The sequence below is a fragment of the Ictalurus punctatus genome, chromosome 15 (genome assembly GCF_001660625.3).
Source record: "Ictalurus punctatus breed USDA103 chromosome 15, Coco_2.0, whole genome shotgun sequence".
Classification (NCBI taxonomy): Eukaryota; Metazoa; Chordata; class Actinopteri; order Siluriformes; family Ictaluridae; genus Ictalurus; species Ictalurus punctatus.
In genome coordinates this window covers 4,329,231-4,355,879 of record NC_030430.2, presented here as the reverse complement: position 1 = coordinate 4,355,879, position 26,649 = coordinate 4,329,231, and the positions used below count along the sequence as shown (strand labels likewise).

Here is a 26,649-nt window from a genome sequence, read left to right as displayed (position 1 = left end):
CAGGACATCTCATCATATCCCATATTTTTTATTCACCCGTTTCCTGTGACTTCTATCCATTTGTGACGTTTACAAAACCTTAAATGCATGCTTAATATGCGCTCGTGCGTGTGTGTGTGTGTTGTGATTCAGAAAGCTCGTAGTGATGGCAGGCCTACGTGGAGCACATGAACAAACGGGGCGGGCAGCGCGAGCACGAGCGCGAGCCATGACATCACTTTTCCTGCCTCGCGCTGCCTTCGAGCCCTAAACACGGCGAGACACGACGACCAAACATCCGCGAAGCGCTCGCTCAAGAAACATGTCCCCGCGCTGCGAGCTCTACCGGGCACTCACACGCGCCTCTTAGCGCGTTCGTCTGGGATATCATACCCACGCGCTCACCTCCGGACCCGTACACCTCAAGGTAAAGCCACTTCACCACTTTTTTTTTTCTTTTCTTTCAGCGACCTCTTCTTCTACGCTGAAATTGCGCTGAGTGCGCTAAACGTAGCCGCGCAGCTAAGCGAAAAGCGGAAATGATGCCATTATCAAGCCAAAAATAAACACAGGCTCCGTCCGAACTCGCACAATGCCGCAGTAGAACCGTGTTGTGAAATAGTACGCTTCCGCGGTACTATAATTGGAGTGCGCGCGGATTAGGACGGAGCCCAGTTCGCTCTTAAAAAGCTAACGGCTAACTGGGACGCCGGGTTTGAGGATGCTGGCTGTGATATCCTGCCTGTGCTCGGACAGGATGCGATGTGTGTGTGTGTGTGTGTGTGTGTGTTTGGTGGGGATTTAAATATCACTTTAAATAGCGGAGGCCATATTTGCAGCACTGTATTCAGGAGATGTCTTTAATATAAACATTTTTCAAAAGCGCAGTTTTCTGTGTATTTACTTCAGCGCCATTGTGTTGACATCAGTAGTTGATTTTAAAGGTACACCCCCCCCCCTCCTCCTCGTCCTCCTTTCCCCCTCTGTGTAACAGAAAACTGTTGGCACTTTTACAGTCTTTTTGTGTTAGCTTCTGTGCTCAGAATCTGCACTGTAAAAAAAAAAAAAAAAAAATGCTAATTTTGGCAGCACCCATGTTGTATTACCCCCTAAAACAGCAACTAATTCAAGTGTAATTGAGGGTAAAAGCATGCCCTTCTCCTCCTCCTCCTCCTCCTCCTGCAGCTCCAGCCCGTCCCCTTTAATATTTTACAGATGTTTTTCACATTTGCAAGGCCCCCATGGCCAAAACCTATATTAAGGCTGGCTTACAACCTAGGCTGCGATGGTCAAAATTCCAAGGCGGTGCAGTAAAGTTAATGATATTCACTCCTGCTGAGAGGTTTGTGTGTCCCAGCCGGACACGGCAGGATACAGAGGCAAGCTGAAGATGCTCCACACACACACAATTTAAAAAAAAAAAAACAACAACAAATAGCTGGAAGTAATGGAGAGCAAGATTGCTCTGACCGCATCGGACTGGCTCCTTGATTTGGAGATAGTCACGGTTGCGTGGCCGCTGTGCGAGCTACTCCCATGATCAAAACGATTATCTCTCCTTCTCCCTGAACTTTGATCAGTTTCCTCATGGCCAGGGGACATGCGCCGTCCCTAATGGAAGGCAGATGACCTCTTCATTTGTGTGTGTGTGTGTGTGTGTGTGTGTGTGTGTGTGATTGAACTCCTCCTTGAGGTATTCGAAAAGGTCACGTTCAACCCCCAGCACCTCACTAACCCCTGCTGCGTGTTCTGTCTTGGTGTGTTTTATTTTCGATTGGACAAGTTATCACCATGGCCAAGCACTGTTCCTTCTTTTGATTGTTTATAAGACAGATTGTAAACATACCAATGAGGGTGTATCCATCCACACACATACCACACATACACACACATGTACATTTGTCTTACTGTCCTTGTGAGGAACTTCCCCTGGCATCATTATTAATGCAGCTAATTAATTCTACACCTAAATCTAATCCTAACCTTAACCTTGTGAATCAAAAGGGACCCTTTGGGATCTTTTTGTTTTTTAAAAAAATAATAAAAATGGTGGTTTTTGTTAAAAAAAAAAAAACAAAAAAAAAAACAAGGTCAAAACTGTCAGATATTCCTATCCTTTTGGGGAGATTTGGTCTCCACAAAGATATAAAAACATGACACCCCCCCCACCTTTCCCCCCAAAACACACACACACACGCACGCACGTCTGTACATTGCTTCGGGCGCTGGGTGAGACGCCGATTTTCTCGTTGCACCTCTTCTTGCAGTTGTGAAATTATTTCCTCAATTCTCCCAGAAAATGCATAGGCCTTAAAAATTAGGCACGGTTTGTCGACTGGGTGTCGTTCGAAACCTTTTGAAGTTACTCGAATTTTTAATCTGTTTACCATTTTGTTTCTTTAAGATTATTCATTCCTTGTCACACTATATGAGACATCCCAGTGAGATTTCGGCTGATTTATAGAACCGACGATGCGCAACGACGTGCCAGGTTACACAACGAAGACTTTCTAACGATAGACCTGTGATGAAAGGAAAATGTACGTCGTCGGTCAGCACGATCCAGGCAACTTGCATAAACAGAAATATTCTTCAAAACGAGCTTGAGGTCATAAGGATATTTCTTTTCTCTCCGTTGGAATGTTTTGGTTACGGTTTGCCATTGTCACTACGGTATTTGGAGCTGTCGTGTGAGTTGAACGCCATCTTGTACCGTCCTCCTATTGGTGGCTTTTAGACGAGCGTCATAGCGGTGCTCATAGGAACATTCTGAAAGGCTTAGCTTTAAAAAAAAACCCCAAAAAAACCCCTTATCTCGGTACTAAAACAACGAGCAGGGAAAAACCATGTTTCTCTTGTCATAAAACAGTAAGACAACATTACCGTAATCCGAATGCAAAGACAATATTTTTTGCGTTAAGCGTGTAGGAAAATGCCTACTGTATTTTGATATTCAAAAACCAAATTCATTGTACACCTTTATAATCAATAAAGCATACTATGTATAAGGTGTGTACTAATTTGAACTCCTCCAAGATCAATGTCTTAGTCCATTAAGCCATGTTAAGCGTTTTCTATATAGTGGGTTTCTATGGGAAAAACGTGAAACTCTGGGTTCAACTGCTTGCTTGTACGCAGTATGCATCATCAATAAGTTGTATACTGAATTTTGGTCTTGTAACATCACTGTCTTAGTCCATTAAGCCATGTTAAGCGTTTTGTCTTTACAAGGGGTTTCTATGGGGGGAAAACAATTAACGTATAAATATTGTTTTTCCACTTGGATTACGGTGCCGTTGTCTTGTGTTTATGACAAGAGAAATGTGTGAGAAAAGTGTTTTTCCCTGGTCATTGTTTTAGCCCCTAGTTAAGCTTTTCTCACGTTAAACCTTTTCGAATCTCCCCGTTCATACTCTGAGAGTTTACTCAAAAGATTCTAACAGTGACCGAACTGTGGCTCGGAATGCCACAGAAATCGTCAGCGAGCCCATTACATTATAAGATAAGACCGCTGACTTTAACTTGCGACCAAAGAATTCTTTTACGGCGTGCGATTTTTGTCTGCGACGGCAAAATCAGGGCGCAAATCATACAGTGTAAACCTGACTTTAGATTAGTAAGGCATTCTCTTCTTACATGTCACTTTGCACTCTATTATTTCGCGAGCATGTTATTTTTGGAAAGCATGGTTTACAGCAGCTCGGAAATCGAAAACAAGGCCTCCAGAAGACCTTTGTGAAACACTGAGCTGTCGACACCGATGCAAGCCTTTGTCACACTGTGTAACCTTCAATATTATTTAAAGCTCAGAACTGTGCGATGAAACATTGTCCTGGTGTAGCACTTGGGATGATTCTGTCCAGCATGGTACATTGTTATGCTACACCTCCCACATGGCTGCTGTGTAGCTAGTGAACAGTGTCTGTTTTTCCTTCTTGAGGCTCATGATGTTATTTCATGGACCGGAGCCCAGAAAGGTCCGGGGAGATTACGTCCAGCCACCTGATCGCGCCGCTGAGCCAGGAAGCTGATCAGCTGCTAAAACAAAAGAGAGCACACGAGAGACACAAAAAGCGACCCGAATGGCATGTGCTCTGATGTACATGCTGCTGTTCTGATACTCTTTGTCTAATGAAGTGTTCCGCATGTCCTGAATTTAAGCAGTAAAGGGGAAGGCTGCGTTGTTAATGCGCTGGGTCTACTAATCAGAAGATTATATGTTCAAATCCCATCACCACCACAATGCCATGATTGGGTCCTCGAGCAATACATTCCATTGTAGGTCGCTCTGGATACAAGCATCAGCCAAATGAGGAAATGTAACTGTAATGCAGAAGAGGCTAAGTTGAAGGAATGAATGTACACTATGTAGTTTACATGGCTGGGTGAAAATTTGTTTGCTCAATGTTGGACCATTTTTCTTATCCTGCTGCTGCATGCAGTTGCCCTAAAAACCACGCTCTGGACAGTTGACAAGACTGAAGCATGAAACTGGAACTTTGCTTGGGCCCCTACAGCTCAGACTCCTTCTCCAAGAGCTTCCACACGTCTGTTATGCCCAACTTGAGAGAATGGAAGTGGTCATTACATTACCTCGTCTAGTAAAAATGGTCACATTGCCCACAAAGGGGAAAACATTCTCTCGCTCTCTCTCTTTCTCTCTGCCTTGTTAGGGCTGCCCTGTTATCTGTTTTTCCCCACCAGCGAGTTTCCTCCTGCTCTCCATCTTGTCAGTTCCCTGGTTATAGATTGGTGGGGCACATTAGCATGTGGAGAACTCATCAATTACTCAGGGAAGCCGGAGATCTCAGCAGGGGAGCACGGTGCCGACTCGGCAAGACCGCGCCTCTGTTTCCACGCGCTGCAGATATTTGGAGGAAAGCAATTACGTTGGCTGCACTTCCCCCCCTGCTGCCTTTGTTTCATTTCTGGGGTCGTCCACCTTTGTAAGAGCCGCAGGAGCTCATGTGGAGGAGGAGGAGGGGGGTGGTGGTGTAATTTTTATTTACACATCTTTCCTACGACAAGGAAATATTGAAGCACTCATATGTAATGATATATTTTCAATAAACAGGACCTCTTTTTTTTCTTTTTTTTTTTTCTGATTGTGAGTACTTGGTGGAAGGAGTTGAGATTTGCTTTGCCTCCCATCCAGCCCACAGAAGAAGCTGAGGTCGTGCAAACATTTCAACTCTGGTTCTCCACTCCACAGAGCGCCAGTCTTCAGCGGCAACAAACATTCAATTCATGCTGGTGCTGAGCGGAAATATGCGTCGGAATGCAGCCCTAATCAATTCAAGCAAACCAGGTCAGTGGCACATCCTGTTTGGGCAATTGAGGGATAAATGTCCACGATGTGGTTGGACAGTGACAAGAGTTAAACAAATGCCATCAGAAATGGCCTAGTGTGGTCCATTTCATATGGCAGGGGCTCTTCCTGACGTTCCCAGCACAAATGGCTACATTCATAGAGCTCTTTTGAAAAGCTTTACCACCAACCGGTTAAAAGAAAGCCTCGGCGGTTTGGGGTCCTGTGACCTCGCGTCCCGCTAATTACTGCCAAACCCTTTCCTCAAAAACTAGCCCTGATCTATGCCATATTTGTGTCGAATATACAAAGGAGCCATCAGTTTTAAAGCAGCCTTTATTATTCATCCAGAAACATCCGGTACTTTTGTTTTGGCAGCAGAATTCTCATAGGTCTTCAAACGCAGGCGCACAAGCGAAGGTGATTAACGAGCACACGGAATGTGGCCCCTCGTGTCGTCCGTATACGTCCCACGCTCGTTAATAAGGACGAATATTTGGATTATGGTGCCATGAGCGGACAGTGGGCGCACGGCGCGGAACTAAATCCTAAAGGTGCGCTCCAGATGCCGTCCAGATGTTTTGTCATTCTGTCCCCGAAGTCTACTGAACTCAAGGCTCGTTGCTTTTTAGTGCACCCTCGGCCAAGGGACAGCGGGTCTGGTCAACACCGCGTGCATACCAGGCTTTAAACAAAGCATATGCTCTCCTCAAACCAAGTTCTTCATTTTCCGACTGGTGGACGTTTCTCTTCCTCGTTTCATTTCACCTGTGGTCTTTATTTGTCGATCAGTAGAGGAACTGGCTCGGATTTCTTCCTCTTTTCGTCATCGTGACATTTTTATCCTAGGTAGTCACATGCTGATCCTTCAGGCTGACCCTTGTTCAATGTTTTCAGGCAAAACTGTGTCGATGCCACCAGGTTATATTTGGATACAAGTGTATTTACTGTCCACACAAACCTTTTTGAATTGATTTGTGAATGGAGTGTGGGTGTGGCTGTATTTTATAGTCTTTTATAACCACATGATCCTCAGTGAAGGGTGATAGTCCCCCCCTACACTCGAGCAAAAGAAACAATATCACTCATACTAAAGATGAGTGAGGAGGGTACAGAAGGTGTAGTTCTGTGCAGTTTGTATTGCTGTGGCCTTCGGTCAAAACCGTGCACACGAGGGCTCCGTTCAGTTCTAGTTGCCTACCGACCCCTCCTCCTCCTTTTTCCCCGCTCGTCCAGACTAGTGTCACGTTTCCAAAAGGTGGATCAGCCCCTCCACCTCACATGGAGTTCAGCACATTACAGCCCATTAAGCTGTCTCGCTCTCAATGGGGGCTTTTTTGCCGGCACTCTGATTTATTCCCTAAATCTGAACTCGCCACAACGCCACAAACGCCCAGCACAACATTTTGTTTTACTGTTTATCTTTAAATCTGTTGTCTATCCACTATAAAAGAGCTGGGATTTATCTCGGTTTCCCAAGATGATTTGATACAACTCGCAACACTTTGGTCTGACTATGCACAATATCTTCACCCCTCCCCTTTGAAGCTTTCCACATTTTGCTTCATTACCTGGAATTGAAATGGACTCCATTGGGATTTTTACCATTCAGTTTAAACAATGTGGAGGTCTTGGTTGCATAACTATTCACCCCCCCGGGTCAGTACTTTGCGGCAGGTCTTCAGGGACATGTCTCTATCAGCTTTGCACATCTGGATCCTGATAGTTGTTCCCGTTCTTCTTGGCCAAATTGCTCCAGCTCTGTCAAATTGGATGGTTCAGTCTGAAGCTAAGGTTTGATCAGCAAAATCTTCTCTGCCGTAATAGCTCGTCCTTTTTTTTTTTTTTTTTTTTTTTTTTTTTTTTTTTTAACCAGATGTTCCACTTATGTTAAATGTCCAGCTGTTTTCCAAGAGACACGGCTTGGCAAAGTACTTATGTTCATGTTAATACAAATGGCATCCAGCACCTGGGGCTTTCTGACGTATCCAAGTCTCTGCCAGTTGTCCTGCCATTGCTGAGCAGTAAATTGGTAACACTTGAAATAGCAGTGAAGATCCACAACCTACAGATTATGCTCAAGAGGTATGTTTTTTTGTTTGTTTTTAGCACTGCATTACCACCCGCTTTGATGCATTTTGCCTGCTTATTGATCAGCGTATGTGATATTTACGAGGTTTACCGAGGAGTGCCCGAATACACCGATCGTTCACAGTCCCAGTCACAGTGTGAGTGAAAGTGGTGTTTGCGGAATCACAATGGCTCTTTGTGGCAGATTCTCTCCACGCTCGACTGTTGGCTCCAGGACAGCATGTGACCCCTCTTCCATTTGGGTCATATCACCCAACTTGCTTTTTTTTGTTTTTTTTTTAACACACAGCCACTGTTTTGCTTCAGGAGGAATTCTGGCGACAGGGGTGGCTGACAGGGGCGTGATCTGGGGTCCAGGCATGGTTTTGATGAGCTTCTTCATTGGCCCCTTAGCCACAAAGTTGATGCAGTATTTTAAGAATGTCTTCTGAAAAATCATTCACAAGGATGCCTTTGTTGTGCTGGAAAACAGCCAGTTCTCCTTTAGGGGATGCTCGTGCTGGAATGACAGGCTTAACTGGATTTTAATTTGGTGTCTTGGTACCTATAATTTCAAAGGCGTCTTAGAAATGTGATAATTCTGATATCACATGGGTATGTATATTTAACTGCGTAAATTCACCAAATTGGTGTCATCTGAAGGACTTATTCGTGCTCAGGTGCTAAAGCGTTAATTAAACCGTATCTGTATGAGTGAGTAATTCACCTTTAAAAAAAAAACAAAAAAAAAAACAGCCTGTTTGTTCATTTTTTGAGGCAAATTACCGAAAGTCTGATGTTGTTTAAGGTGATTTAGGTCTGTATTTATGCCGTTCTTGGAATCTGTAAACAGCTGAATAATTAAAACATATATTAATCATCACGGATGTTTATTGATTGATTTTAGTGTGTTTTGACTTGTTTGTCATTGAACTGGAGTGGAATTAAAAAGTCAAGCCGTTGTTAGGTCTCAAACAAACACGAGGCTTTTCTCTGTAGCTCTGTATGTCTGTGCAGGACATTAACGCACCCCACCTCGATGATAACGATTCGGTGGATTATTTTATATATATATATAAATTTAAACGGTTTTTTTCTTCTTCTTTCATATTTTGGTAAGAAGGTCTTTTTTTATTTTTTTTTTATTTTTTTTGCATCTACATTGAGTATCAGTAACTATGGTCACAATCCAGCCAGCGCGACTCTGCAACCTTCACCCAATCCTCTTAGGACGAGGCCCGCGTTGCCTGGGTAACTCCACAACTACTTTCGTCTGGTAGGATATCCTCCCTTCACTATCTTTGTCTTTTGTGCATGGCAGAGCCTTGTCCCTTTTGAAATATAACCCCCCTCTCTCTCTTTTTTTTTTTTATGGCTCCTCCAGCAGTTGCAGGGTTAATGTTTGGGCAGCAGCAGTTGGAGGAGAATGAGAGAAGAGAAGAGAGGTGGAGGTGGGAGGTGTGTGTGTGTGGGGGGGGGCGGCCCACAGCTGTCGTAGTGCACTCGGGTTTGTACAGATAGGACGCCTGCTCCAGTCTCCCCGGAACAATGGGAGAACACGGGAACCACCACAGCCAGCCCGGAGAAACTAGCCCAGGTTTCAGAATGAGGGAGAGACACGTGTAGGGAAAGTCTACGGAGGGTCGTGTCTAATATGACGCTGCAAGGGCATATGAAGCATGTATATTGTTTCTCTGTCTCATTTGTCCTGCTTGGCTTGTCGACAGGTTCCTGGGATGATCTGACTAGCTGTGCAGGTATAGTAAACTTTAGCCAGGGCTTAAAGATTTTATTTTTTACCCCCCCCTGTTCGCTTATAAAGGCATTTTTATATTTTAGAGGCACCAAAACGTTCTAAAACTAGCAACGTAAGATAGTAGGATGTTTATAAAAATGACAGTTTCAAAGTTAATGAGAAGCATTATTAAAGCGTTTTAATGTCTTTTACGGCTTTACTGAACGAAGCTGAAAGTGTCGGGGTCTGCACTGAGCGTTTTAATGTTAAAGACTTGAAGTTTTTCCAGCTTGCAGCTTTTCCACTGTCAGTTGAATTCTTTCTGTGAATTGCTCTTCTGTGTGCACTCCAGAAGTAACCTCGGAGTTCATCAGTCTGTGGACCCCTCGCTACTTTTGGCGAGACGGATCACCTGACCAGTCCAAAACGGCGTCGTTCGCAGTCAGACGGCAGCAAATTAACAGCTTAATTCACACCTCACCTTCGGCTGCTTTCATCGTTTCTTTCCACACGTTCTCAGCCACCCTTGAAAGAGCAAGGCGTCCCGGTTATTTGTCTTCCCTGCTGTGCGTTTTGGTAATTCCGAGGTCTTTGAAGCAGACACAAATGGGGGATTTAAAAAGATGTGCTTTTGACAAGCGAGGTGTGCTGCACTGTGGCGGACAGTCTGCGTTTATGTAGCTGCAGACTCGCCATTATCTCGCTTTAGCACTTGGGATGAGAGCAGAACAGCGGGTCAGGGAGTGCATTCATTTCAGGCCCGTCACGGATGCATTAGCCCGCCGTTAAGTGGATAATGCCGTCTCCAAAATGGAAATTTTGATTGAACTGCATTATTGAAGGTATTCTAAATTTAATGCGAAGATCACGAATCTCGCACTACAGAGATCGGGTCTATCCCCCAGAATAGCGCACATCAAAAGGAAAAAATAATGCCCCCCAGGGGGACTGACGTGAGGCTTTTATGTTTGTTTTTCTCCTTAGATGGAAATGAGCAGCTGACGCCTCTCGTCTAATTCGTTTCATTCTATGCATAAGACGACCATCAAGTCCCTGTTCTGAGGCAATTGATCAGTTTATTAGATCGTAAATCACCCAAAAATAGGTTCGATAATTTGGTGGTGCTTGGTGTGGCAGGGCTTTGTGCAGGGTGTGAATAATCAGAGACTGCCTCTGTGAACGGGGATGGGTTTGGTTCTTAATAACCCCTGGAGTGTGGGGGATGGAGGCAAGGTTTGGGGATCCCAGAGCCCCAGTTCTGTTTGATTGCCTTCTTGGTGGCTTTACATCACCCCTCCCAATACTAGTGATTTTCTTACATTTCTTTTCTTTTCTTTTTTTTTTTTTTTTTATATCTCCCCTTGACACAGAATATTTGCATGAATTAAATCTGTCTGCAGTTAACAAAAGAAACTACATTTATCCATTTATCTACATCCATGTACTCCATTACACTGTACATGTGTGAAATGATTCGAACCTATGTAGCATGCAAAATAAATCCCCGATTTTGCTGAAATATTGAGATAGGTGGACCAGTTTGAATTTTTCTATTTAAATCATGACGCAATCATTTAACAGGACGACAAAATGTTTGTCCTTTATGCTCGTCTTTTGTTTAGTACGTTCCCTCGTTTAGACCAAGGATACTGGATGTATTTGGTTTCAGAACATAGCCTAACAATATCATTAAAACTGTGTTATGAATGTGCTGCAGGTTTTTTTTAATGTTCCCCAGTGTCCAGATGGACCTTGAGATTTGTTGCCTGTGGTCTTTTTTTTTTTTTTTTTTTTTTTTTTTAAATACAGGGAGGGGGAATAAAATCAGTATTCTCTGCCACGTTAATCCTGAAACACCATCCATCTTGGATCCTCTTTTGAAAAACCAACACCATTCCCCTCTAAATCATATCAGCAAGTGTGCCGACATTCAGACATGTTGCATCCTCCACATTGTCAGATGAAAGCGTGTGTTTCTATTTGATGTCTCCCAAAACAGAGACTCGCCTGCAGTGTCTGACTGCCACGCTTTACAAAGTCTGGTGTGTCGAGAGAAGCTCTGGTTTCCAGTGTTAGTCATGTTCAAGAGACTGTCCTTTAGCCATCATGCCAACCCAGTGACTCAGAAGCAAAGGGGAAATCATGGGAAAACAAAGGTCTGGCCATTTCTCTGCGTTCCAAATACAAACATCAACAATTCAGTTCGATTTTATTTGTATAACGCTTTTTAGACTAGACAGTGCCACAAAGCAACTTTACAGAAATCCGGATGTAGGTTTACTTCCCTAACGAGGAAGCCAGAGATCGACAGTGGTGTGGAAAAACTCCCGAGAAGACATGAGGAAGAAATGTCGAGAGGAACCAGACTCTAAAGGGAACTATGCTGGGTGACACCAGATCGTGCACTTATAAATCATTACAGTATACAGGTGGAGAGGAGTAAAGAGAAACCGTACTAAGCATGTTGAAAGGATGTTCTTTATGAGGAGTCCTGGGATGAGCACAGGGTGGTCTTTATGATTGCAGCAGCAGCTCTTAGGAACGAGGTGAGATGAACCACTAAAGCAAGTATGAGCCTTTGGGGATGATTTTTTTTGGAAGTGCAGATCTTCAGATTATCCATCTTGCACCATCCAGAACAGCAGGAGGAGGCGATACAAAAGTGCGCAACGGTAGTCTCTCGGCAGTGAACGTTCAATAAACGTACTCCTTTGCACATTAGTGAGCATAGGGGCCCTGTTAAGGCTACAGCACAATGTTTTATTGCGAGGTTTATTACTCGGTATATAGTAGGATTATGTGCTAGGAGCTTGCTAGTGCTGCCAAGAATCTTGTTAGCATGGAGCCTATGGTCTTCCCTTTGTTTGCACTAGGAATCTCGTATCCTTCTTGTCGCTAGAGGTGTACGTGTTGTTATAGCTAGTTCTGCTGGAGCACGTTTAACTCCCGACTGCGAACTTTCACACTGACGAAGGCGTGTGCAGAAGGATCTATAGACCTATTTGGAGCACAAATGTAAGATTCGTGGCTAGACGCAAACTGATGCTAATCTCATTTAGTCCAGACAAGGGAATGAGATTGACCTGCTTTTTCCTGTTGGCTGCAAATGACCAAAGACCGAAAGTGGTAATGAATACACACACCATCGAGACGACACTGGGGCCACATGATTGGCTAGTGTTGCTGTGATTGACAGGGGAGAGACGGTCTGCCACCCCCAAAAAAAAACTGCACAGACAGTTTTGCCCTCTTGCATTCCTGGTCACGGATAGCCGTGGCCTCACAAGGATTCGAACTTGTAATCTCCAGACGATAGGGCAGTAGGGAGCCCTTCACTGTTCTTGTGTGGGAGTTCAAACATGTTTTTGTGGTTTTGCTTGTGTTATGAAATATACTAGAAGTTTATAATGGTTCCTGATCAGGTTGTTAGTTTGTCATCTGTAATTTATTCGAGAATGTATTTGTATGTATGGTTTTTGGTTTGTTTTCCAACGTTTGGCCAATCACGACTCATGACGGGATAAAGCAATCGCTGAAGACGAATGAATGAATGAGATAACCTTTAGCTGTGTTGGTATTTTACAAACATTTTCCCTTCTTCTGTTATTCTTGAGCCGTTTGACGTAACAATCGATGACACCAAATCGAGCTTGCGTTTTCATGTGGATGGAGATATTTTCAAAAACGCTGTTCATGTGGACATAATTTTTTTTTTTTTTTTTTTTTTTTTTTTTAAAGCTTATGGGTAAAAACCACATTTCAAAAAAATATCCAGATGTTTGGACAGTGCCTGAGACATGGTTGCATTGTTGACTGTCTAATCGAAGGGTGAGGCTTTTATAACCACAATGATCTAATGTACACGTTGCTACAAAATGCTGCTTTTCTGGTATTTCAGTGGTTAATGACCTCTCTGGAACTGGCTTTATGCGTCAGCTGGTAGTTTTGCAGTAACGTTCTGCTGTCCTGCATATGTGTACCTTATCTCTGCGCTTCTCGAGGAATCTCTTTTGTGAAATCGATAAAGCATTTCTTTTGTAATCTTCAAGTCATTACACTGGAAGTATATCTAGTAGTTCTGGGAAATTCTGTAATTAAAAATAAACTCCACAGATTACTGTATGTAGAATCGTCTCTCAACCGAAACTTGAAATTAGACTATTTAGCCAGTGCCTCAGTGGGTTTGGCTTACTCATGCGTAAATTTTTCGTTCCTCGACAATGATTCATAGATGAAAAGAAAAGATGAGCAAGCCACGACACATGGGCATCTCAGATAAACTCCTGAGGATAGGCTTGATTTTCTGTGCAGCCAGACCCCCAGGAGATCCACCAGGGATGCGGGGGGTGAAAACCCAAAGGTGTCTGATATACATTTTCTGCTTAAATCCTGAGTTGGAGCATTGTTGTGGTTTATCTGGTAACTACTGGTTAGCTTGCCCACTGAACAATGGGTTTTCCCAATCCCGTGTTCTGGAAGTCCAAGGCTGTCAAGCGGCTAAAATAAGTTAGTACTTGAATGCTTAGGAGGAGTGACTTTATGTAGCCAAGGCTTTTATCTTCTCTAAATATTGTGTGGTGACGTAGCATCGAGTTTGCGCCCTCGACAAAAATGCAGAACGTCTTTGGCTATCACGTGTGGTGGTGTGGTCACATGTAAAAAGAGTAGAGATCCAATGTTTAAATTTTACTCAACCTGCTCGGCTATCATCAGCTCTGAAAGAAAGAAAAAACCCCTAGTACTTAATCTTCTTGTCCCAGTCTAGCGATTTATCCACTCCTGGTGTTGTGTACTGCAGTCATAGTTTTAGTTGTATATCACACTTGGAATTCATAACCAATGATTTTGTATGATAGTTGTGTACAGAGCCAGGCTCTTTTTCTGTTAAGGTTTATTGGTGTCAGGAGGTTTGGGGAAAATCCCCAGCATCAAACAAGCTGTATGCTAGCATCGCACATGCTTACGTTTGGAATGGTGTGTGTTTTTTTTTTTTTTGTTTTGTTTTGTTTTGTTTTTTCTTCTTCTAAAAAGCAAGTTGTTTCACGATAACAACAATCGGCTCTTTACCTCCTGTAATAACGTCCCGCACACAACGGCATCTATATAACGTTTGTGTTTAATCTATATAAGGAAGATTATGTTTAGTGTACCTCCTGGTTTTAGTACCTTATACCCAGCAAGCTATGTTTGTGGATGTAATACCTGGTGTATCTCAGTGCCTTAATAGTTCTGTGTAGCAAAGGCATTTTGGCTCTTGGTCAAAAGCAGATACAAAACAGCCACAACCTTTCAGTCTGCCAGCACAGGGGGAAAAAATAAAGCGCTCAGGTCTGGGTGTTTTTTCAGCTTGGTGCTATATATAGTTCTTGGTCATGTATAATGTTTGCACAGCTTTCTAAATGGATGGCTACTGAAAAGTACCATAGTGTTATTCCAGCTGGTTTGATAAACTGGAATCTATCAGTACTTAAGAGGGGGTTTTTGGAAAGAAAAGGCAAGTGTAGAAAAGACACTCTGTATAGACGTCTTGCTGAAATCAGACTATACACACCACCCAATGCCTACCGGTACATAATGCATCAAAAAACCACTCAAACTTCATTTACAAAGGTATCGTAAGGTCAATCGCCAAACTAGCGATGCAGCTTATTCTTGGGCAAAGCATTTTCATGTACTGTTACTGTATTAATTATAAAAGCGTCTTCTTCTTCACTAGGCTGTTTTTGTCGTGGGAACACACAGGACAGGACGCCAAGCACGCACTCGTTCACACCTAGGGGCAATTGAGAGTCAGAGATCCACCTACTGGCATGGTTTTTGGTATCTGGGAGGAATCCAGAGAACCCAAAGGAAACCCACACGGAGCTTTTGTGGAGAATATGTGAAACTCTGCACGGACTTTAACCCAAACTCGGTGAGATGGCAACACTACCCTCTGTACCACCTCAAATACTAACGTTATTGCTGAATGTGTTAAGTGAATTAGGACAGGAATTCTCTGATTTAAAATATATTTGCCCTATTCTGTCTGAGCTGTTTCTGTTTGAGCTTCAGACATTCCTACAAGCACATTCCCAAAGTGCTCTGATCCACTGTACTCCACTCTGTGAAAGTCTGAGTGGACTTTGCATGTATTGTTTTTTTTTTTAATATATATTTATTTATAATAGGTGGATCCATTTAAACGAATTCACTGCAAGTACAAGCGAGCTGGCTCTACCGCGACCGAATGTGTCACTTTCAACGGTAAAAGCATCAATTATGAATGACTGGAATGAACGATCGATTTTTCAGATTGAGTTTTGCAACCGGATAGCCGGCGTGCCCGTACGATCCCAAATGACTAGTGAAGGTCAAGGTTCTGGTAATGCAATAACAGGAATGGGTGGACTTTTGCATTCATGTAGGGCATGAGAAGGTCGAGCAGTCTGAATGGATCCGATTCTTTGTTAAATGTGGCGACGGCACTCTGACGCTTTGCACTCTGATGCTTCCACTGGCTAGTGACCTGGTCCACTTTGGCAGAAAATAAGATGCTGTCAAGTGAGGTCCTTGTTTCTGGAGCATAAGTAGGCCATGAGAAACGGGCTTCTGTGTCATGGTCACTAATGCCAGTTAAGCTGGAGTCAGGGGGTGGTGACATGACCGCGATCCAGTGGTGTGATTAGAGCGCTTAGTTCGGTTTAATCTCCTCTATTATTATAAAGCTGTAGCCAAAGCCTGCTCCATTAGTCCCAGTGAAATCCCAGCTGCCCCAAAGCCCTCACTTACACACTAGTTTTGCATCAATCCTACACCTTTTTTTTCCTCCACAATCGCATTCCATTAGCAGGACAAAGATGCACGGAGGTATTTGGAACGCTGTGAAAGACTTTGCTTTATTTACAGCAGTTAATTGTTTTTCACTTGTATAGTGTATGCACTAACAAAAGAACCCATGTGGCTTTGGTTCCTTCTCCTTCAAGTCCTTCTCATACACTGTTTCTCGCAATTTTGACAACCACTACAAGATCCAGTCGTGTATTCCACTCTTCCTGTTTTTTTCGTTGCAGGTAAAGATGATGTCCGAGGAGACCCAACACCGAGCGCTCGAGGAGGACCTGGAGTCAGAGGAGGGTGATCTGGAATCCTATTTGGAGGAGGAGAGCAGCAGTGAGCTCCTGGAGCGTGTCCGAGAGCTTCAAGTGAGTCACACTTCTGCATTGTAAAGACACCGTGAGAACATTTCTACATCTTTCATATCTGTTCAGTAACAGTATTTTTTTTTTTTTTTTTTTTTTTGTCCAGGCTGAGAACTCTGCTCTTTCTCTCGCCAACGAGAGCCAGAGAGAAGCTTATGAAAGATGCCTGGACGAAGTGAGTTCTGCCGACCTGACTCGATATAGATAGGGAATTGTTTTATATCTGTTATTCCACAGTGTCCCCTGGTTTTAGATACTCTCAAGGTCTTGCACAATAACAAAATAAAATAAATCACAAAAAAAACAGACTCTGTCCTTGAGCCTGAGAGCATTCCCTTTTAATATAAATCAGTCTAGTATTTCTCCATTGCACAACAATGTCATATGAATGTAGCCGAAGCTAAACACATAGCAATGTAAATGACAATCTTTTCTTTTTCTTTTTAAACATGATAGGTAGCCAATCATGTCGTCCAAGCCTTACTCAACCAAAAGGTAAAGCTTAACACTCTTTTCATTTGTTTTACAATGGTCCTCTTATATGCTTATATATGTTAAGGGCTACCCGTGTCTGTTTAAAACTATTGCCATCCTTCATTTTTTTTATTAAACGGGTGTGTTCACGTGCTTGTTTCAGGATCTTCGGGAGGAGTGCATAAAGTTGAAAATGCGAGTGTTTGATTTGGAGAGGCAGAACAGAACACTGTGTGAGCTCCTCCAAGAGAAACTGCACAATCAGTCATGTGTACATCAGCAGGTACATTGTAATAATATAATCATATTTATAATAATAATACTGTTTTGTAGTAGCTTTCTGAAGACTGTATGTAGACCCTCTATTATGTTTGTGTTTATTTTGTACGCCAAATTGAGGAAATTGTGCACTTTCCTGTTTACTTTATTGGGGGGGGGGGGGGGGGGGGTAGTTTCTGAGGGAGTAATAGAAAAGCTATGTACATCAGATATGAATTTTCCAGATATAAATCATACTGCTAATGTACACATAACGTACCACATTATGTTTAAGGAATAATCTGGCTGTAAGTAATCACAGCTATGCTGATATTCAGAACAACAGCATTTATGTTACCTTTATGCAACAATTCTATAAACAAGAACATTTCAGACACAATATGACCAAATGTTCTATATTGTTGTTAATTCCAAACAAGCTACAGCTGGATAGAGCAATGCAGGTTGTCATGCATCGCACAGACAGACTGACTGACAGGCTGTAGGAAGTGTAGGAACGATTTCATCGTAAGAAACAATTGCTAGAATTCATATTTTATGAATGAAAACGAACACAGTCAAACAGAATGATAAAAGTGGAGAAGCATACCAGTGCTGTTGTATTAAATATTAGCACTCTTGGAATACCGGTTGTCCAGTCAAATTGGGGGCAGTGGTGGTTTGGCGGTTAAGCCTCTGGGTTACTGATTGGAGGGTTGGGGGTCCAAGCCCCAGCACTGCCAAGCTGCCACTGTTGGGCCCTTGAGCAAGGCCCTTAACCCTCTCTGCTCCAAGGGGCTGACCCTGCGCTCTGACCCCAGCTTCCTAACATGCTGGGATATCTGAATAAAATAATTTCACTGTGCAAATGTATATGTGATCAGTAAAGACTCATTATCATTAGGGCTTAGTGGTTAGCATGTACGCCTCACACCTCCAGGGTCGGGGGTTTGATTCCCACCGTGGCCCTGTGTGTGTGGAGTTTGCATGTTCTCCCCGTGCTGCGGGGGTTTCCTCCGGGTACTCCGGTTTCCTCCCCCCATACAAAGACATGCATGGTAGGCTGATTGGCATGTCCAAAGTGTCCGTAGTGTATGAGTGGGTGTGTGAATGTGTATGTGATTGTGCCCTGCGATGGATTGGCACCCTGTCCAGGGTGTACCCCGCCTTGTGCCCGATGCTCCCTAGGATAGGCTCCAGGTTTCCCCGTGACCCTGAAAAGGATAAAGCGGTCTAGAAGATGGATGGATATCATTATCATTAAATTAATAGACTGTTATATAAAATAAAAGTAGGAATTTCAGTGCCGAACTAACATTACTGACTTTTGAATTCAGACTGGGTCCTGCTTGGAACACATTTCTGAACTACAGCACACTGATGCAAACAAACAGATTGAAACTCAGAGGAATGCACAATCCAAGGTAAAAACAATGCATCAAACAAAACAGAAAGCATACTAAAACATGTAACACCTGCCAAGTTAGTTTTCTTTAAAAGGTTTAAATGTAGAAGTGCCAACAATGTATTTTGTTTCAACTGTATTTAACTACACTATATTTAGTGGAGGGTAAAGTATTTTGGAAATGTAACCTTCTTTCCTTCAAATGTTTGTCTTACTCTAAAGGGAAATGGAGAGTGTGCACAAACTTGCTTTCCTGAAACCCAAAGCTCCACCACCTCCATGGACGCCTTATCTCCTTTTCTGCGAAAGAAAGCACATATTTTGGAGGTCCTGCGCAAGCTTGAGGAGACCGATCCTCTACGTTACCACCGTTCCTCTGGCATCTCTTCCCTCTGTGAATATAGCCAAGCTCTAGTCTCTAAGGACACCGTATTGGCTTGCAGAGACAACTCTCCCAGGTGCAATGCGACTAAAACGCATTGTCCCCATCCCTGTTCAGATGTTTGTATTTGTATCAATGGAGCAGAGCACAATAGTGTAAAGTGTGGAAGCTGTAACACATGCCTTATTCTATCCAATAAGGACTCGATCAGTCTAGCCAACAGTAGCCACAATTGCTGCACTTCAAATGCCATCACTATTGACAACCTCAACCTGGCTCCGCCTGAGTTTCATAAGAACCAAGATTCACAGAGCCATGTGAAGCCTACTACGGGTACTAGTGAACTCCTAGTAATCAGGCAGTCTGCCGATTTGTCTGTTCTTCCGACGGAAAAAGATCTTGAACCACCCAGTGAACTTTTATCAACGGAAGCCCCCGACTCTTACTCTAGCATGACCGTACCCGAAAGAGACCATAATAGAGTGCCTGATCATGCACCAGCTAATTCCCTTGTATTGTCAGAGAAAGAGACTAGAGATAAAAATCGAATATCAGATGCCTTTTTGAACTCCCAATTATCAAAAAGTGGCAGCACTACCAGTGAACAGATTAGTCTTGAGAGTACAAATGATACAAGTACTCTGGAAACAGACATTAAGCACTTAAAAACTGTATCATCACAGAAGCTTGAAAAAGTCACAGACGGTGAAGAATTTCTGCAGAAAAATGATACTGATGTCCAGCCAGTCACCTCCAAGTTACCTACTCTTGGTCTGAAGGACAGCCTGCAAGACACATATAGTGAGGTAGAAAGTAGTGAACCTGTGCATAAAGGGCTGCTGTTTTCTCCCAATGAGAATCATACAGCATCAAGAGTACTAGATGAGATATGTGTCCCTGTGAAGGACGGCAGAGCACAAGATCTTCAGGCTGATGGATCTAAACTTGTGAACCCCAACCAGGTATCTATAAGAGAGGTCAAGTCCTCCCCTTCAAAGCTGCTCAAGTTTCTCAAGATTCCCACCCTTGGGGAACGTGCTCCAGTAGCCAATCCTCCCCGTCTCAGTCCTCAACTAACACGCAGCTCAAAGATCCCTTGTCGCAGTAACAACTATGAGGTGCAACATTCACCAGTTGCTACCCGCAAAGCAACCACAGCAGAAAGGCAAAAACAGTTACCTTGTCCCAAACCTGAGCCTTATCCGTCCACACATTCTGCTCCAACCTCTCCACCTCTGTCTGAAGATCCACCTCCAGTGGTGCCGAAAGAGCTTAACTGTGGCATACCTAAAAGCAGTCGAGGAGGCAAACCTACACAAACCGCTCCCTCACAAAAGACACCGCAGAAAATACCACACTATGAAAATATTCCTGATCTCTCCAATGCCAGTAGCTCAGACATATCCCAGGTTCTTGGAGAGGTGAGCTCTGCTCTCCGTTATGCCAGCTCTAACACAGAAAAAGTTAAAGGAAAGATAGGAAGCGTTGGTCTAGAGAGGCCCACAAGTTTCAAATCTCAAAGGGACACTTCTCTAGGCTCTGACTTCTCGGACCAAGAAGAGAGTCCAGATAGCCCTGTATGGCATAAGCAGGCCAACCACCGAAGTTTGCCTACTCAGTCATCTTCACAGAAGTCACAGATGAGTGGCATGAGGTCCAGAAGCCAAGAGAAAAATGAGTTGGTGAAAGACCAAATACAAAGTGTGGGATCACCCATCAAAAAGAACGAGCCACCACCCATTCCCAAGAAGACAGGGGTGGGCAGACACTCAGGTGAATCCAGTCATTCCTTTAAAGAAAGACTAGCTGCACTTGGCAAGCTAAGGAACCCAGAAGAACCAGCTTGCTCCCAGGCGACTGAGAAAAAAGAAATGCCTGCACAAACCAGCGGCAAAAGCAAAGCCACTGACTATAAAACTGAAGAAAATAAACTTTTAAAAAGTACAGATTGTGTTGAAGAAAAGTCATATGTTTCAGGTAATACAGACAGTGCTGTCTCAAAGCTTTCTGAGCAAGGCATCAAATCAACACCAGCAAGCTCTACAATCTCTAAGCTGGAAAGTGAATCATCTAGAATGTCCCTTGCAAAACATGAAAGCCCTAAATCTAAAATGCCCGCACTGTCTACCAACTTAGAAGCTGCACAAGCTTTGCGTAGCTATGCTAAAAGTGCGACACCACATAGTCTTTCATACAGTGGGAAAAACCTCTCCAGTCCCCACAGTAGCAGCCCTAACAGGATTCCGTTAAAATCTCCCACTAAAACTGTACCACCATCTTTTAATCGTGATGCGAAACCAACCCAGGAGCTTCCAAGATACTTGTCCAAATCCGAAGACAGAAGCCAATCCCGAGCCAGTAAGAAGAAAAACTCCTTTGGGGAGAGCCTTCCTCCTCCACCTCCAAGGCCTACAGAATCGGTTGAAGAAAAGAGACACTCGGCACCAAGCCCTCAGTCGTCCATTGAGCAAAAGGTCATGAAGGGCATTGAGGAAAATATGCTGAAGCTTCAGGAACAGGACAAGAGTCAAGCACCTGAAGTTAAACAGAAGGCTTCCAGTGGAATTGCCAACTGGTTTGGCTTGCGGAAAAGTAAGCTTCCAGCTCTTAATCGGAAACCCGAGGCTTCGAAATGCAAAGATGATAAGAGAGAATGGAAACTTAATATATCCTCAGGGGGAAAGGATACTAAAGTGGCTACTAAAAAGCCCGAGAGCGAGAGCCTGAACATATCCATGTTAATGGAAAAAGCGGAGGGGCTACACAAAGCCCTGGAAGAGGAGCGTGCCTATGTGAATGGTGTTGCTATGGACCGACAGGGAAAGGGACATTCCTGTGAGGTGGTGATGGACCAAGCTCAGGGGCAGCTGTCTGTAATGTACCGGGGTGTGCCATCAGACAACTTCATGCAGCAGCTGCTTAACCGGTATGTGTGATGTGGCAATTTCATACATTTCTACTTACGTATTCAGTCATGCATCCAGCTTTCTCACTTAGTCATACATTCCTGCATGTGCACCTATTGACTAAGAGTGTGTAATAAAGTAAATATTTCAAACCTGATTGAATAATTAATGCATTTTTTTGTTTTGTTTTTATAAAAGGGTGGACGGAAAGGATGTTGGAGGCATCGGTGTGGCTCATCGACGCTTATCATTTGATTGTAAAACCAGGCCTGTCTTCAGCCATCATAGCACAAGTGGAGTTTGTCAGACCAGAAGTAGTGAGGACATGGAAAAGGTAAAGTCGTAACGGCTTGTACGTCACTACCAGCAACTGAAATGTACACCTTTTAGATTCTATCCTAAGCATTAGAGTAATCATGCTGACTTGTGTGATTTGTCCCAGGCTGCGTCATTAATGACTAAAGTGGATGGTGTATCCGATGAGAACCTGGCTGATTCAATTCACCACGAGCATTTTGCAGGTAGGAATGCTGACTAATGCCACAGTCACCTACCACACCAAGATGATGTATTTGATGAATGGGTTAGCGCATGACCTCATAGACAGGCCTGGACCTGATCGTCCAGTACACGGTTGCTTGACATGTTCCTTCCTGTGGCTTTTACGACGAGTCACACCTGCAGAGCAGTAACGTCCCAGCACACGATTTCACTGTGATTTGACTTAAGCAGAACATGCTATCAGAAGATTTTTTTTCTAATGACAGAAGATTTATATTTCAGATACATGACGTCTTTACCATTTCTGTGGACTTCAGATTTACATATATGATTAATGTGGACTAACTTGAGCAGTTGCCGTATTGATATCATACCAAGTGTTTAGTATCTAGTTGAATTATTTGGGTTTTTTTTTTTTTTTATATACAGGCTCTGGAATTTTCACACACACCCTGGACAGTGGTATTGGCACGTTTCCTCTTCCTGACTACAGTGTGAATGCTGGATGTAAAAGTGTCCCCAAAGGGAAGGCCCAAGGGGAGAACGATCCTTCCTTTCCTCAGGGAAGACATGGCTCAGGGATTAAAATTCCCCACAAGGCCTGGACTTTGGAAAGAGAGCTGTCCTCTTTAGAGGAAGATTACATCATGGGACAGAAAATGGACGGCACACCGCTGGAGGGCAAACTTGCACCGAACCAAGTTGCTGACGCCAGTCAAGAAGGTACTGATATTTGTTTGTGAATTGTTTTGTTTTTTTGCCTTTGCCGAACATCTAATAAGTTTACAATACACTGGACTGAGTAGCAGCTCAGTATTGATGATGATGATGCTTATTGCATTTGCCCCACTTGTCCCCTTGTCTTAACTCTTCTACAACTTATGATCAACTACACACATGTTTACATTATACTCGGTCAGAAGAATTTGGTCAGAAGTTGCTTGTTAATTTTCTATAACGTCTGACAGTAGTGCCAACTACAAGGCAAATTCCAGGCTTATTTTTTCAAGAGGAAAAAAAAAGAGAAGCCCGTGACTGATTTTCTTACACCACCTTCATGTTTTATTCCTTACATATTTACACGAAATGTTCAGTACAAGTTTTAATCCCCAAATGTTTTATATTTATGCCTTTCAACTACATTTGACGAGTTATGGAACATCTTTATATTTTAAGGCGCCGATGTCTGTGGCGGACCTGTAAGATCTGGCTCCACAAAGAACTGGACATTCCCCAACCTCAAAGCATCAACAGAGCTGTCTGATGTTTATCTTGGATTAGAAGAAACCTTAGATTCAGTGAACCAGAAGAGTTCATTTAGGCGGGTGAGTCTGCTATTTAAGCACATAGATGGCACCACGGGTGGAAAATGCTCGTCATACTTTGATACTATTCTATACCATACTATACTCGTATTATTCTGGGGTGTTTACGCTTTACTTGGGTGCTATTGAAATTGAATACTTTACTTTTCTTAATTACATTTGCAAAGAAAAAATGCACACACTTTTTACTCCTTACATTTTTATTAAGACCTTCAGATACTCAAAAGTCTCTTCTCTCATCCAGTCAATGTTCGCTATACATAGAAGTTCCTCACTGTAGAAAAAAACCCCTCAGGAATCATGCTAATTCATCATCTGCGATGATCATCTCATGCTGCACGATGGAGTTAATGCTTTAACTATCTGTGTTTCTGAACATGTGTAAGCCACTTGACTTAGACATATTCATAAGACTACTATGTGGAACTTGAGGATGAGCGTCCCTGGCATACCTCGGTAAAATGTTTCAACATGCTGGAGTATGCAATGGCTCGTATAAAATGCCTTCTTTGCCTCCCTAGAAGGCATTCATTTTGAAAAAAATCTGGCTATATATATATATATATAAAAGTTAGATTAAAAAAAACAAACATTTTGTTTGTTTGTTTATTTTTTTGTTAGTGCCAAAAAAGTTAGACTAGTATTGATTCCAGTAGCTAATAAGTCAAATTCTATATAATGGTAAATCTTGGTTATTTACTTAATATTTTACTTCTGATTAACTCATTGTCAATCAAAAACATAAGATTTTGATTTTACATTTTTTAATGCACTTAAAAGTAGCAACTTTTTCCTTTCACTTGAGCACATTTATGTCTGGATGCGTCCACTTTTCAATTGAGATTTTGTCTTTGACTTTGACAACAAGTAAGATTTTGAGACATTTATCTATACTTTCACTTCAATATCATTCCTCAATATTTGTTCCACTCCTGGATGGCATCATATCAACACTGTAATCGCTGTATACGTCATACCTCGTGCATGCCGTCCTAATGGTTTGCAGGAATGGGGTTATTTTTTCTGGCATCTCACTAATTACGTTGTTAAGTAAAATTTTCATTTGATTTATGCCACATGTACAGCGTTCAAAGACTAGTGATGTCCCATTCAGGCGTGACAGTGACCCCAGAAGCCTTCCACAGCCGACTCAGGTGCGCAGAAGCAAGGCACGTGCTCCTGTCAACCCAGACCTGGGAAGAGAACCTGGGTTAGAGCTGGTGAGAGAGAGGCCTGATGACACAATTTCTCCCGGCCACCCCCAGGTCCTAGAGACCCCTGAATCCCTTAGCGACTCTCTCTATGACAGCCTGTCCTCCTGCGGTAGCCAAGGCTGAGAGGGAGCGCCAATAGCTGAGTGGATGGGAATGTACTGACCATCAGGTACCAACTTTTTTTCTACACCTTAACATTAACCTTAAGCTGGACACTCGCAGGACAGCACGCTTTTGACACCAGAAGACACACCCACTATGTGTTCTTGCAAGAAGTCACCTTTTTATCTGAGAATTTCTACTGGACAAAAGCCAGCGAAGCATGGAAGCGTGTGTGGTGGATTTGAGCGATTCACTGAATTTCTATGCTTGTGTCACGTTTTTTTATAACAATCGTACACCGCATTCGTTCCGATTCAGGAATAGCAGAGTAGACATGTCACCTTTCTTTCATTGAATTGTTTGTAATGATTGGACACTCAAAACCATTACAAGTCTTCCATTTAAAAAAAAAAAAAAAAAAAAAAAAAAAATTCTCAAAGTTCTCGAATTTGTCTCTACATGTACATCAGCGCACATCTTTCGTTAACATTGTTGTGTAAAGTTATTGCAAAGTGAACCGTGTATATGTATGTGATTTTTTTTTGTTGTTGTATGTGTTTTTTGTTCATAATTTAATATGCATATTTTTATGTAAAAAGTACAAGGAAAAAAATATTCATTTGTGTACAATTTGAATTAGACACTGACTTCCATTGAGTCCATTATATGTTAGGTGTCAAAAACTTGTAGCAATAATAAAAGTACTATCCGTGTGTGATAGCGCTACAGTGTTTTACAGTGAATTTTACTTTGCAAGTATTTATTTAATTTTCTTTACAAGTGTGTGGTAAGACAAGACCACGTTTTGCTGGTTACTTTTTAGCATTTGTCGCTCAATTTTCTGTGCCTGGCTGTGTACGTTTCTGTTTATCACTATGAAGTCCTCAACAGGGCATTTCACTTAAAATATATATATCTATATCTTAGTTGGATACTTGATACTTGATCAGGTTACGTAACAGGACAAGAGCATCCTTATCGGATGGTCTCGGTCTCCGTCTTAAATTATCCGCCTGAGAAATTTCCGGCTTTCCGAAACACCCTTTAAGTTGAATATCTGTTTCCACGTAATCAGTGCTGTTCTGTTCAAGTGAGTTAACTCTGTGAGGTCGTCTTGGCAAGTGACCTCATAGTTGTATTGTACATGGTTGCTACACACCACCATAAACAGAGCTTTCCCCAACAACTTCACAAATTCGAAACACCCTGTGACGTTCCTAACAGGTTGTGTAAATATCGCGATGACCTTCTTATTGAATGCTGACATTTCCAGTCAAATGATTCCCATTCTTTTCCTTTTGACACTAATTTTACTGAGTGAATTATTTCATAATTAATCATTTTTATCTTAAGATGTGAAGGATGCTTAAATGGCACACTTGACGATAAATTGAGGTCCAAAACAAACAAACAAATAACACTTTTCCTGGAACATGTCATTAACATGTCGTGGCCTGTTCATGACACCAAGCATTCTCCTTTTGTCACGGTCCCTTTGATTTGAAATGTGTTGTTCTTTGTGTAATAGATTCCTGTGTTTCCTGTAGAAGTCATCCCATTTATTTTGACCGTTTAATTTTGTTGTAATTTTCAGGACTATTTTATGTTAGTTTGCTATGTTTACAAAAGAATTTATGACGAAGCTGTTAATATATCTGTAAACTTTTTATATTAAGGTGCTATCGGATGTTTTTCCATTCATCTCTACAAAAGCCATAAATCTGTTGTTTTTTTTTTGTTGTTTTTTTCATAATCATCTTTTGAAGCAATTGCCATCACTCATGCTATTAAATAAAATGTTTTTATGCA

General features: G+C 42.5%; 1 protein-coding gene across 4 annotated transcripts; it reads left to right on the top strand.

Annotated features, from left to right (window-relative positions):
- Positions 1–119: 119 nt before the first annotated feature.
- On the top strand, positions 120–26,649 carry nckap5l (NCK-associated protein 5-like). 4 transcript variants are annotated; one of them, XM_017487012.3, is made up of 13 exons: positions 120–406; positions 14,809–15,006; positions 16,145–16,276; positions 16,380–16,448; positions 16,730–16,768; positions 16,911–17,030; positions 18,343–18,429; positions 18,633–21,718; positions 21,897–22,032; positions 22,141–22,219; positions 22,629–22,922; positions 23,376–23,524; positions 24,639–24,778. In XM_017487012.3, exons 3-13 carry the CDS (start codon positions 16,151–16,153, stop codon positions 24,642–24,644), a joined length of 4,191 nt encoding a protein of 1,396 aa, XP_017342501.1. In that variant the 5' UTR covers positions 120–406; positions 14,809–15,006; positions 16,145–16,150; the 3' UTR covers positions 24,645–24,778. The 4 variants fall into 4 exon arrangements, with proteins under 4 accessions (XP_017342501.1, XP_017342499.1, XP_017342496.1 ...); XM_017487007.3 differs by having other exon boundaries at positions 129–406; positions 24,610–26,649; XM_047160519.2 differs by lacking the exon at positions 120–406 and adding an exon at positions 8,773–9,114 and having other exon boundaries at positions 24,610–26,649.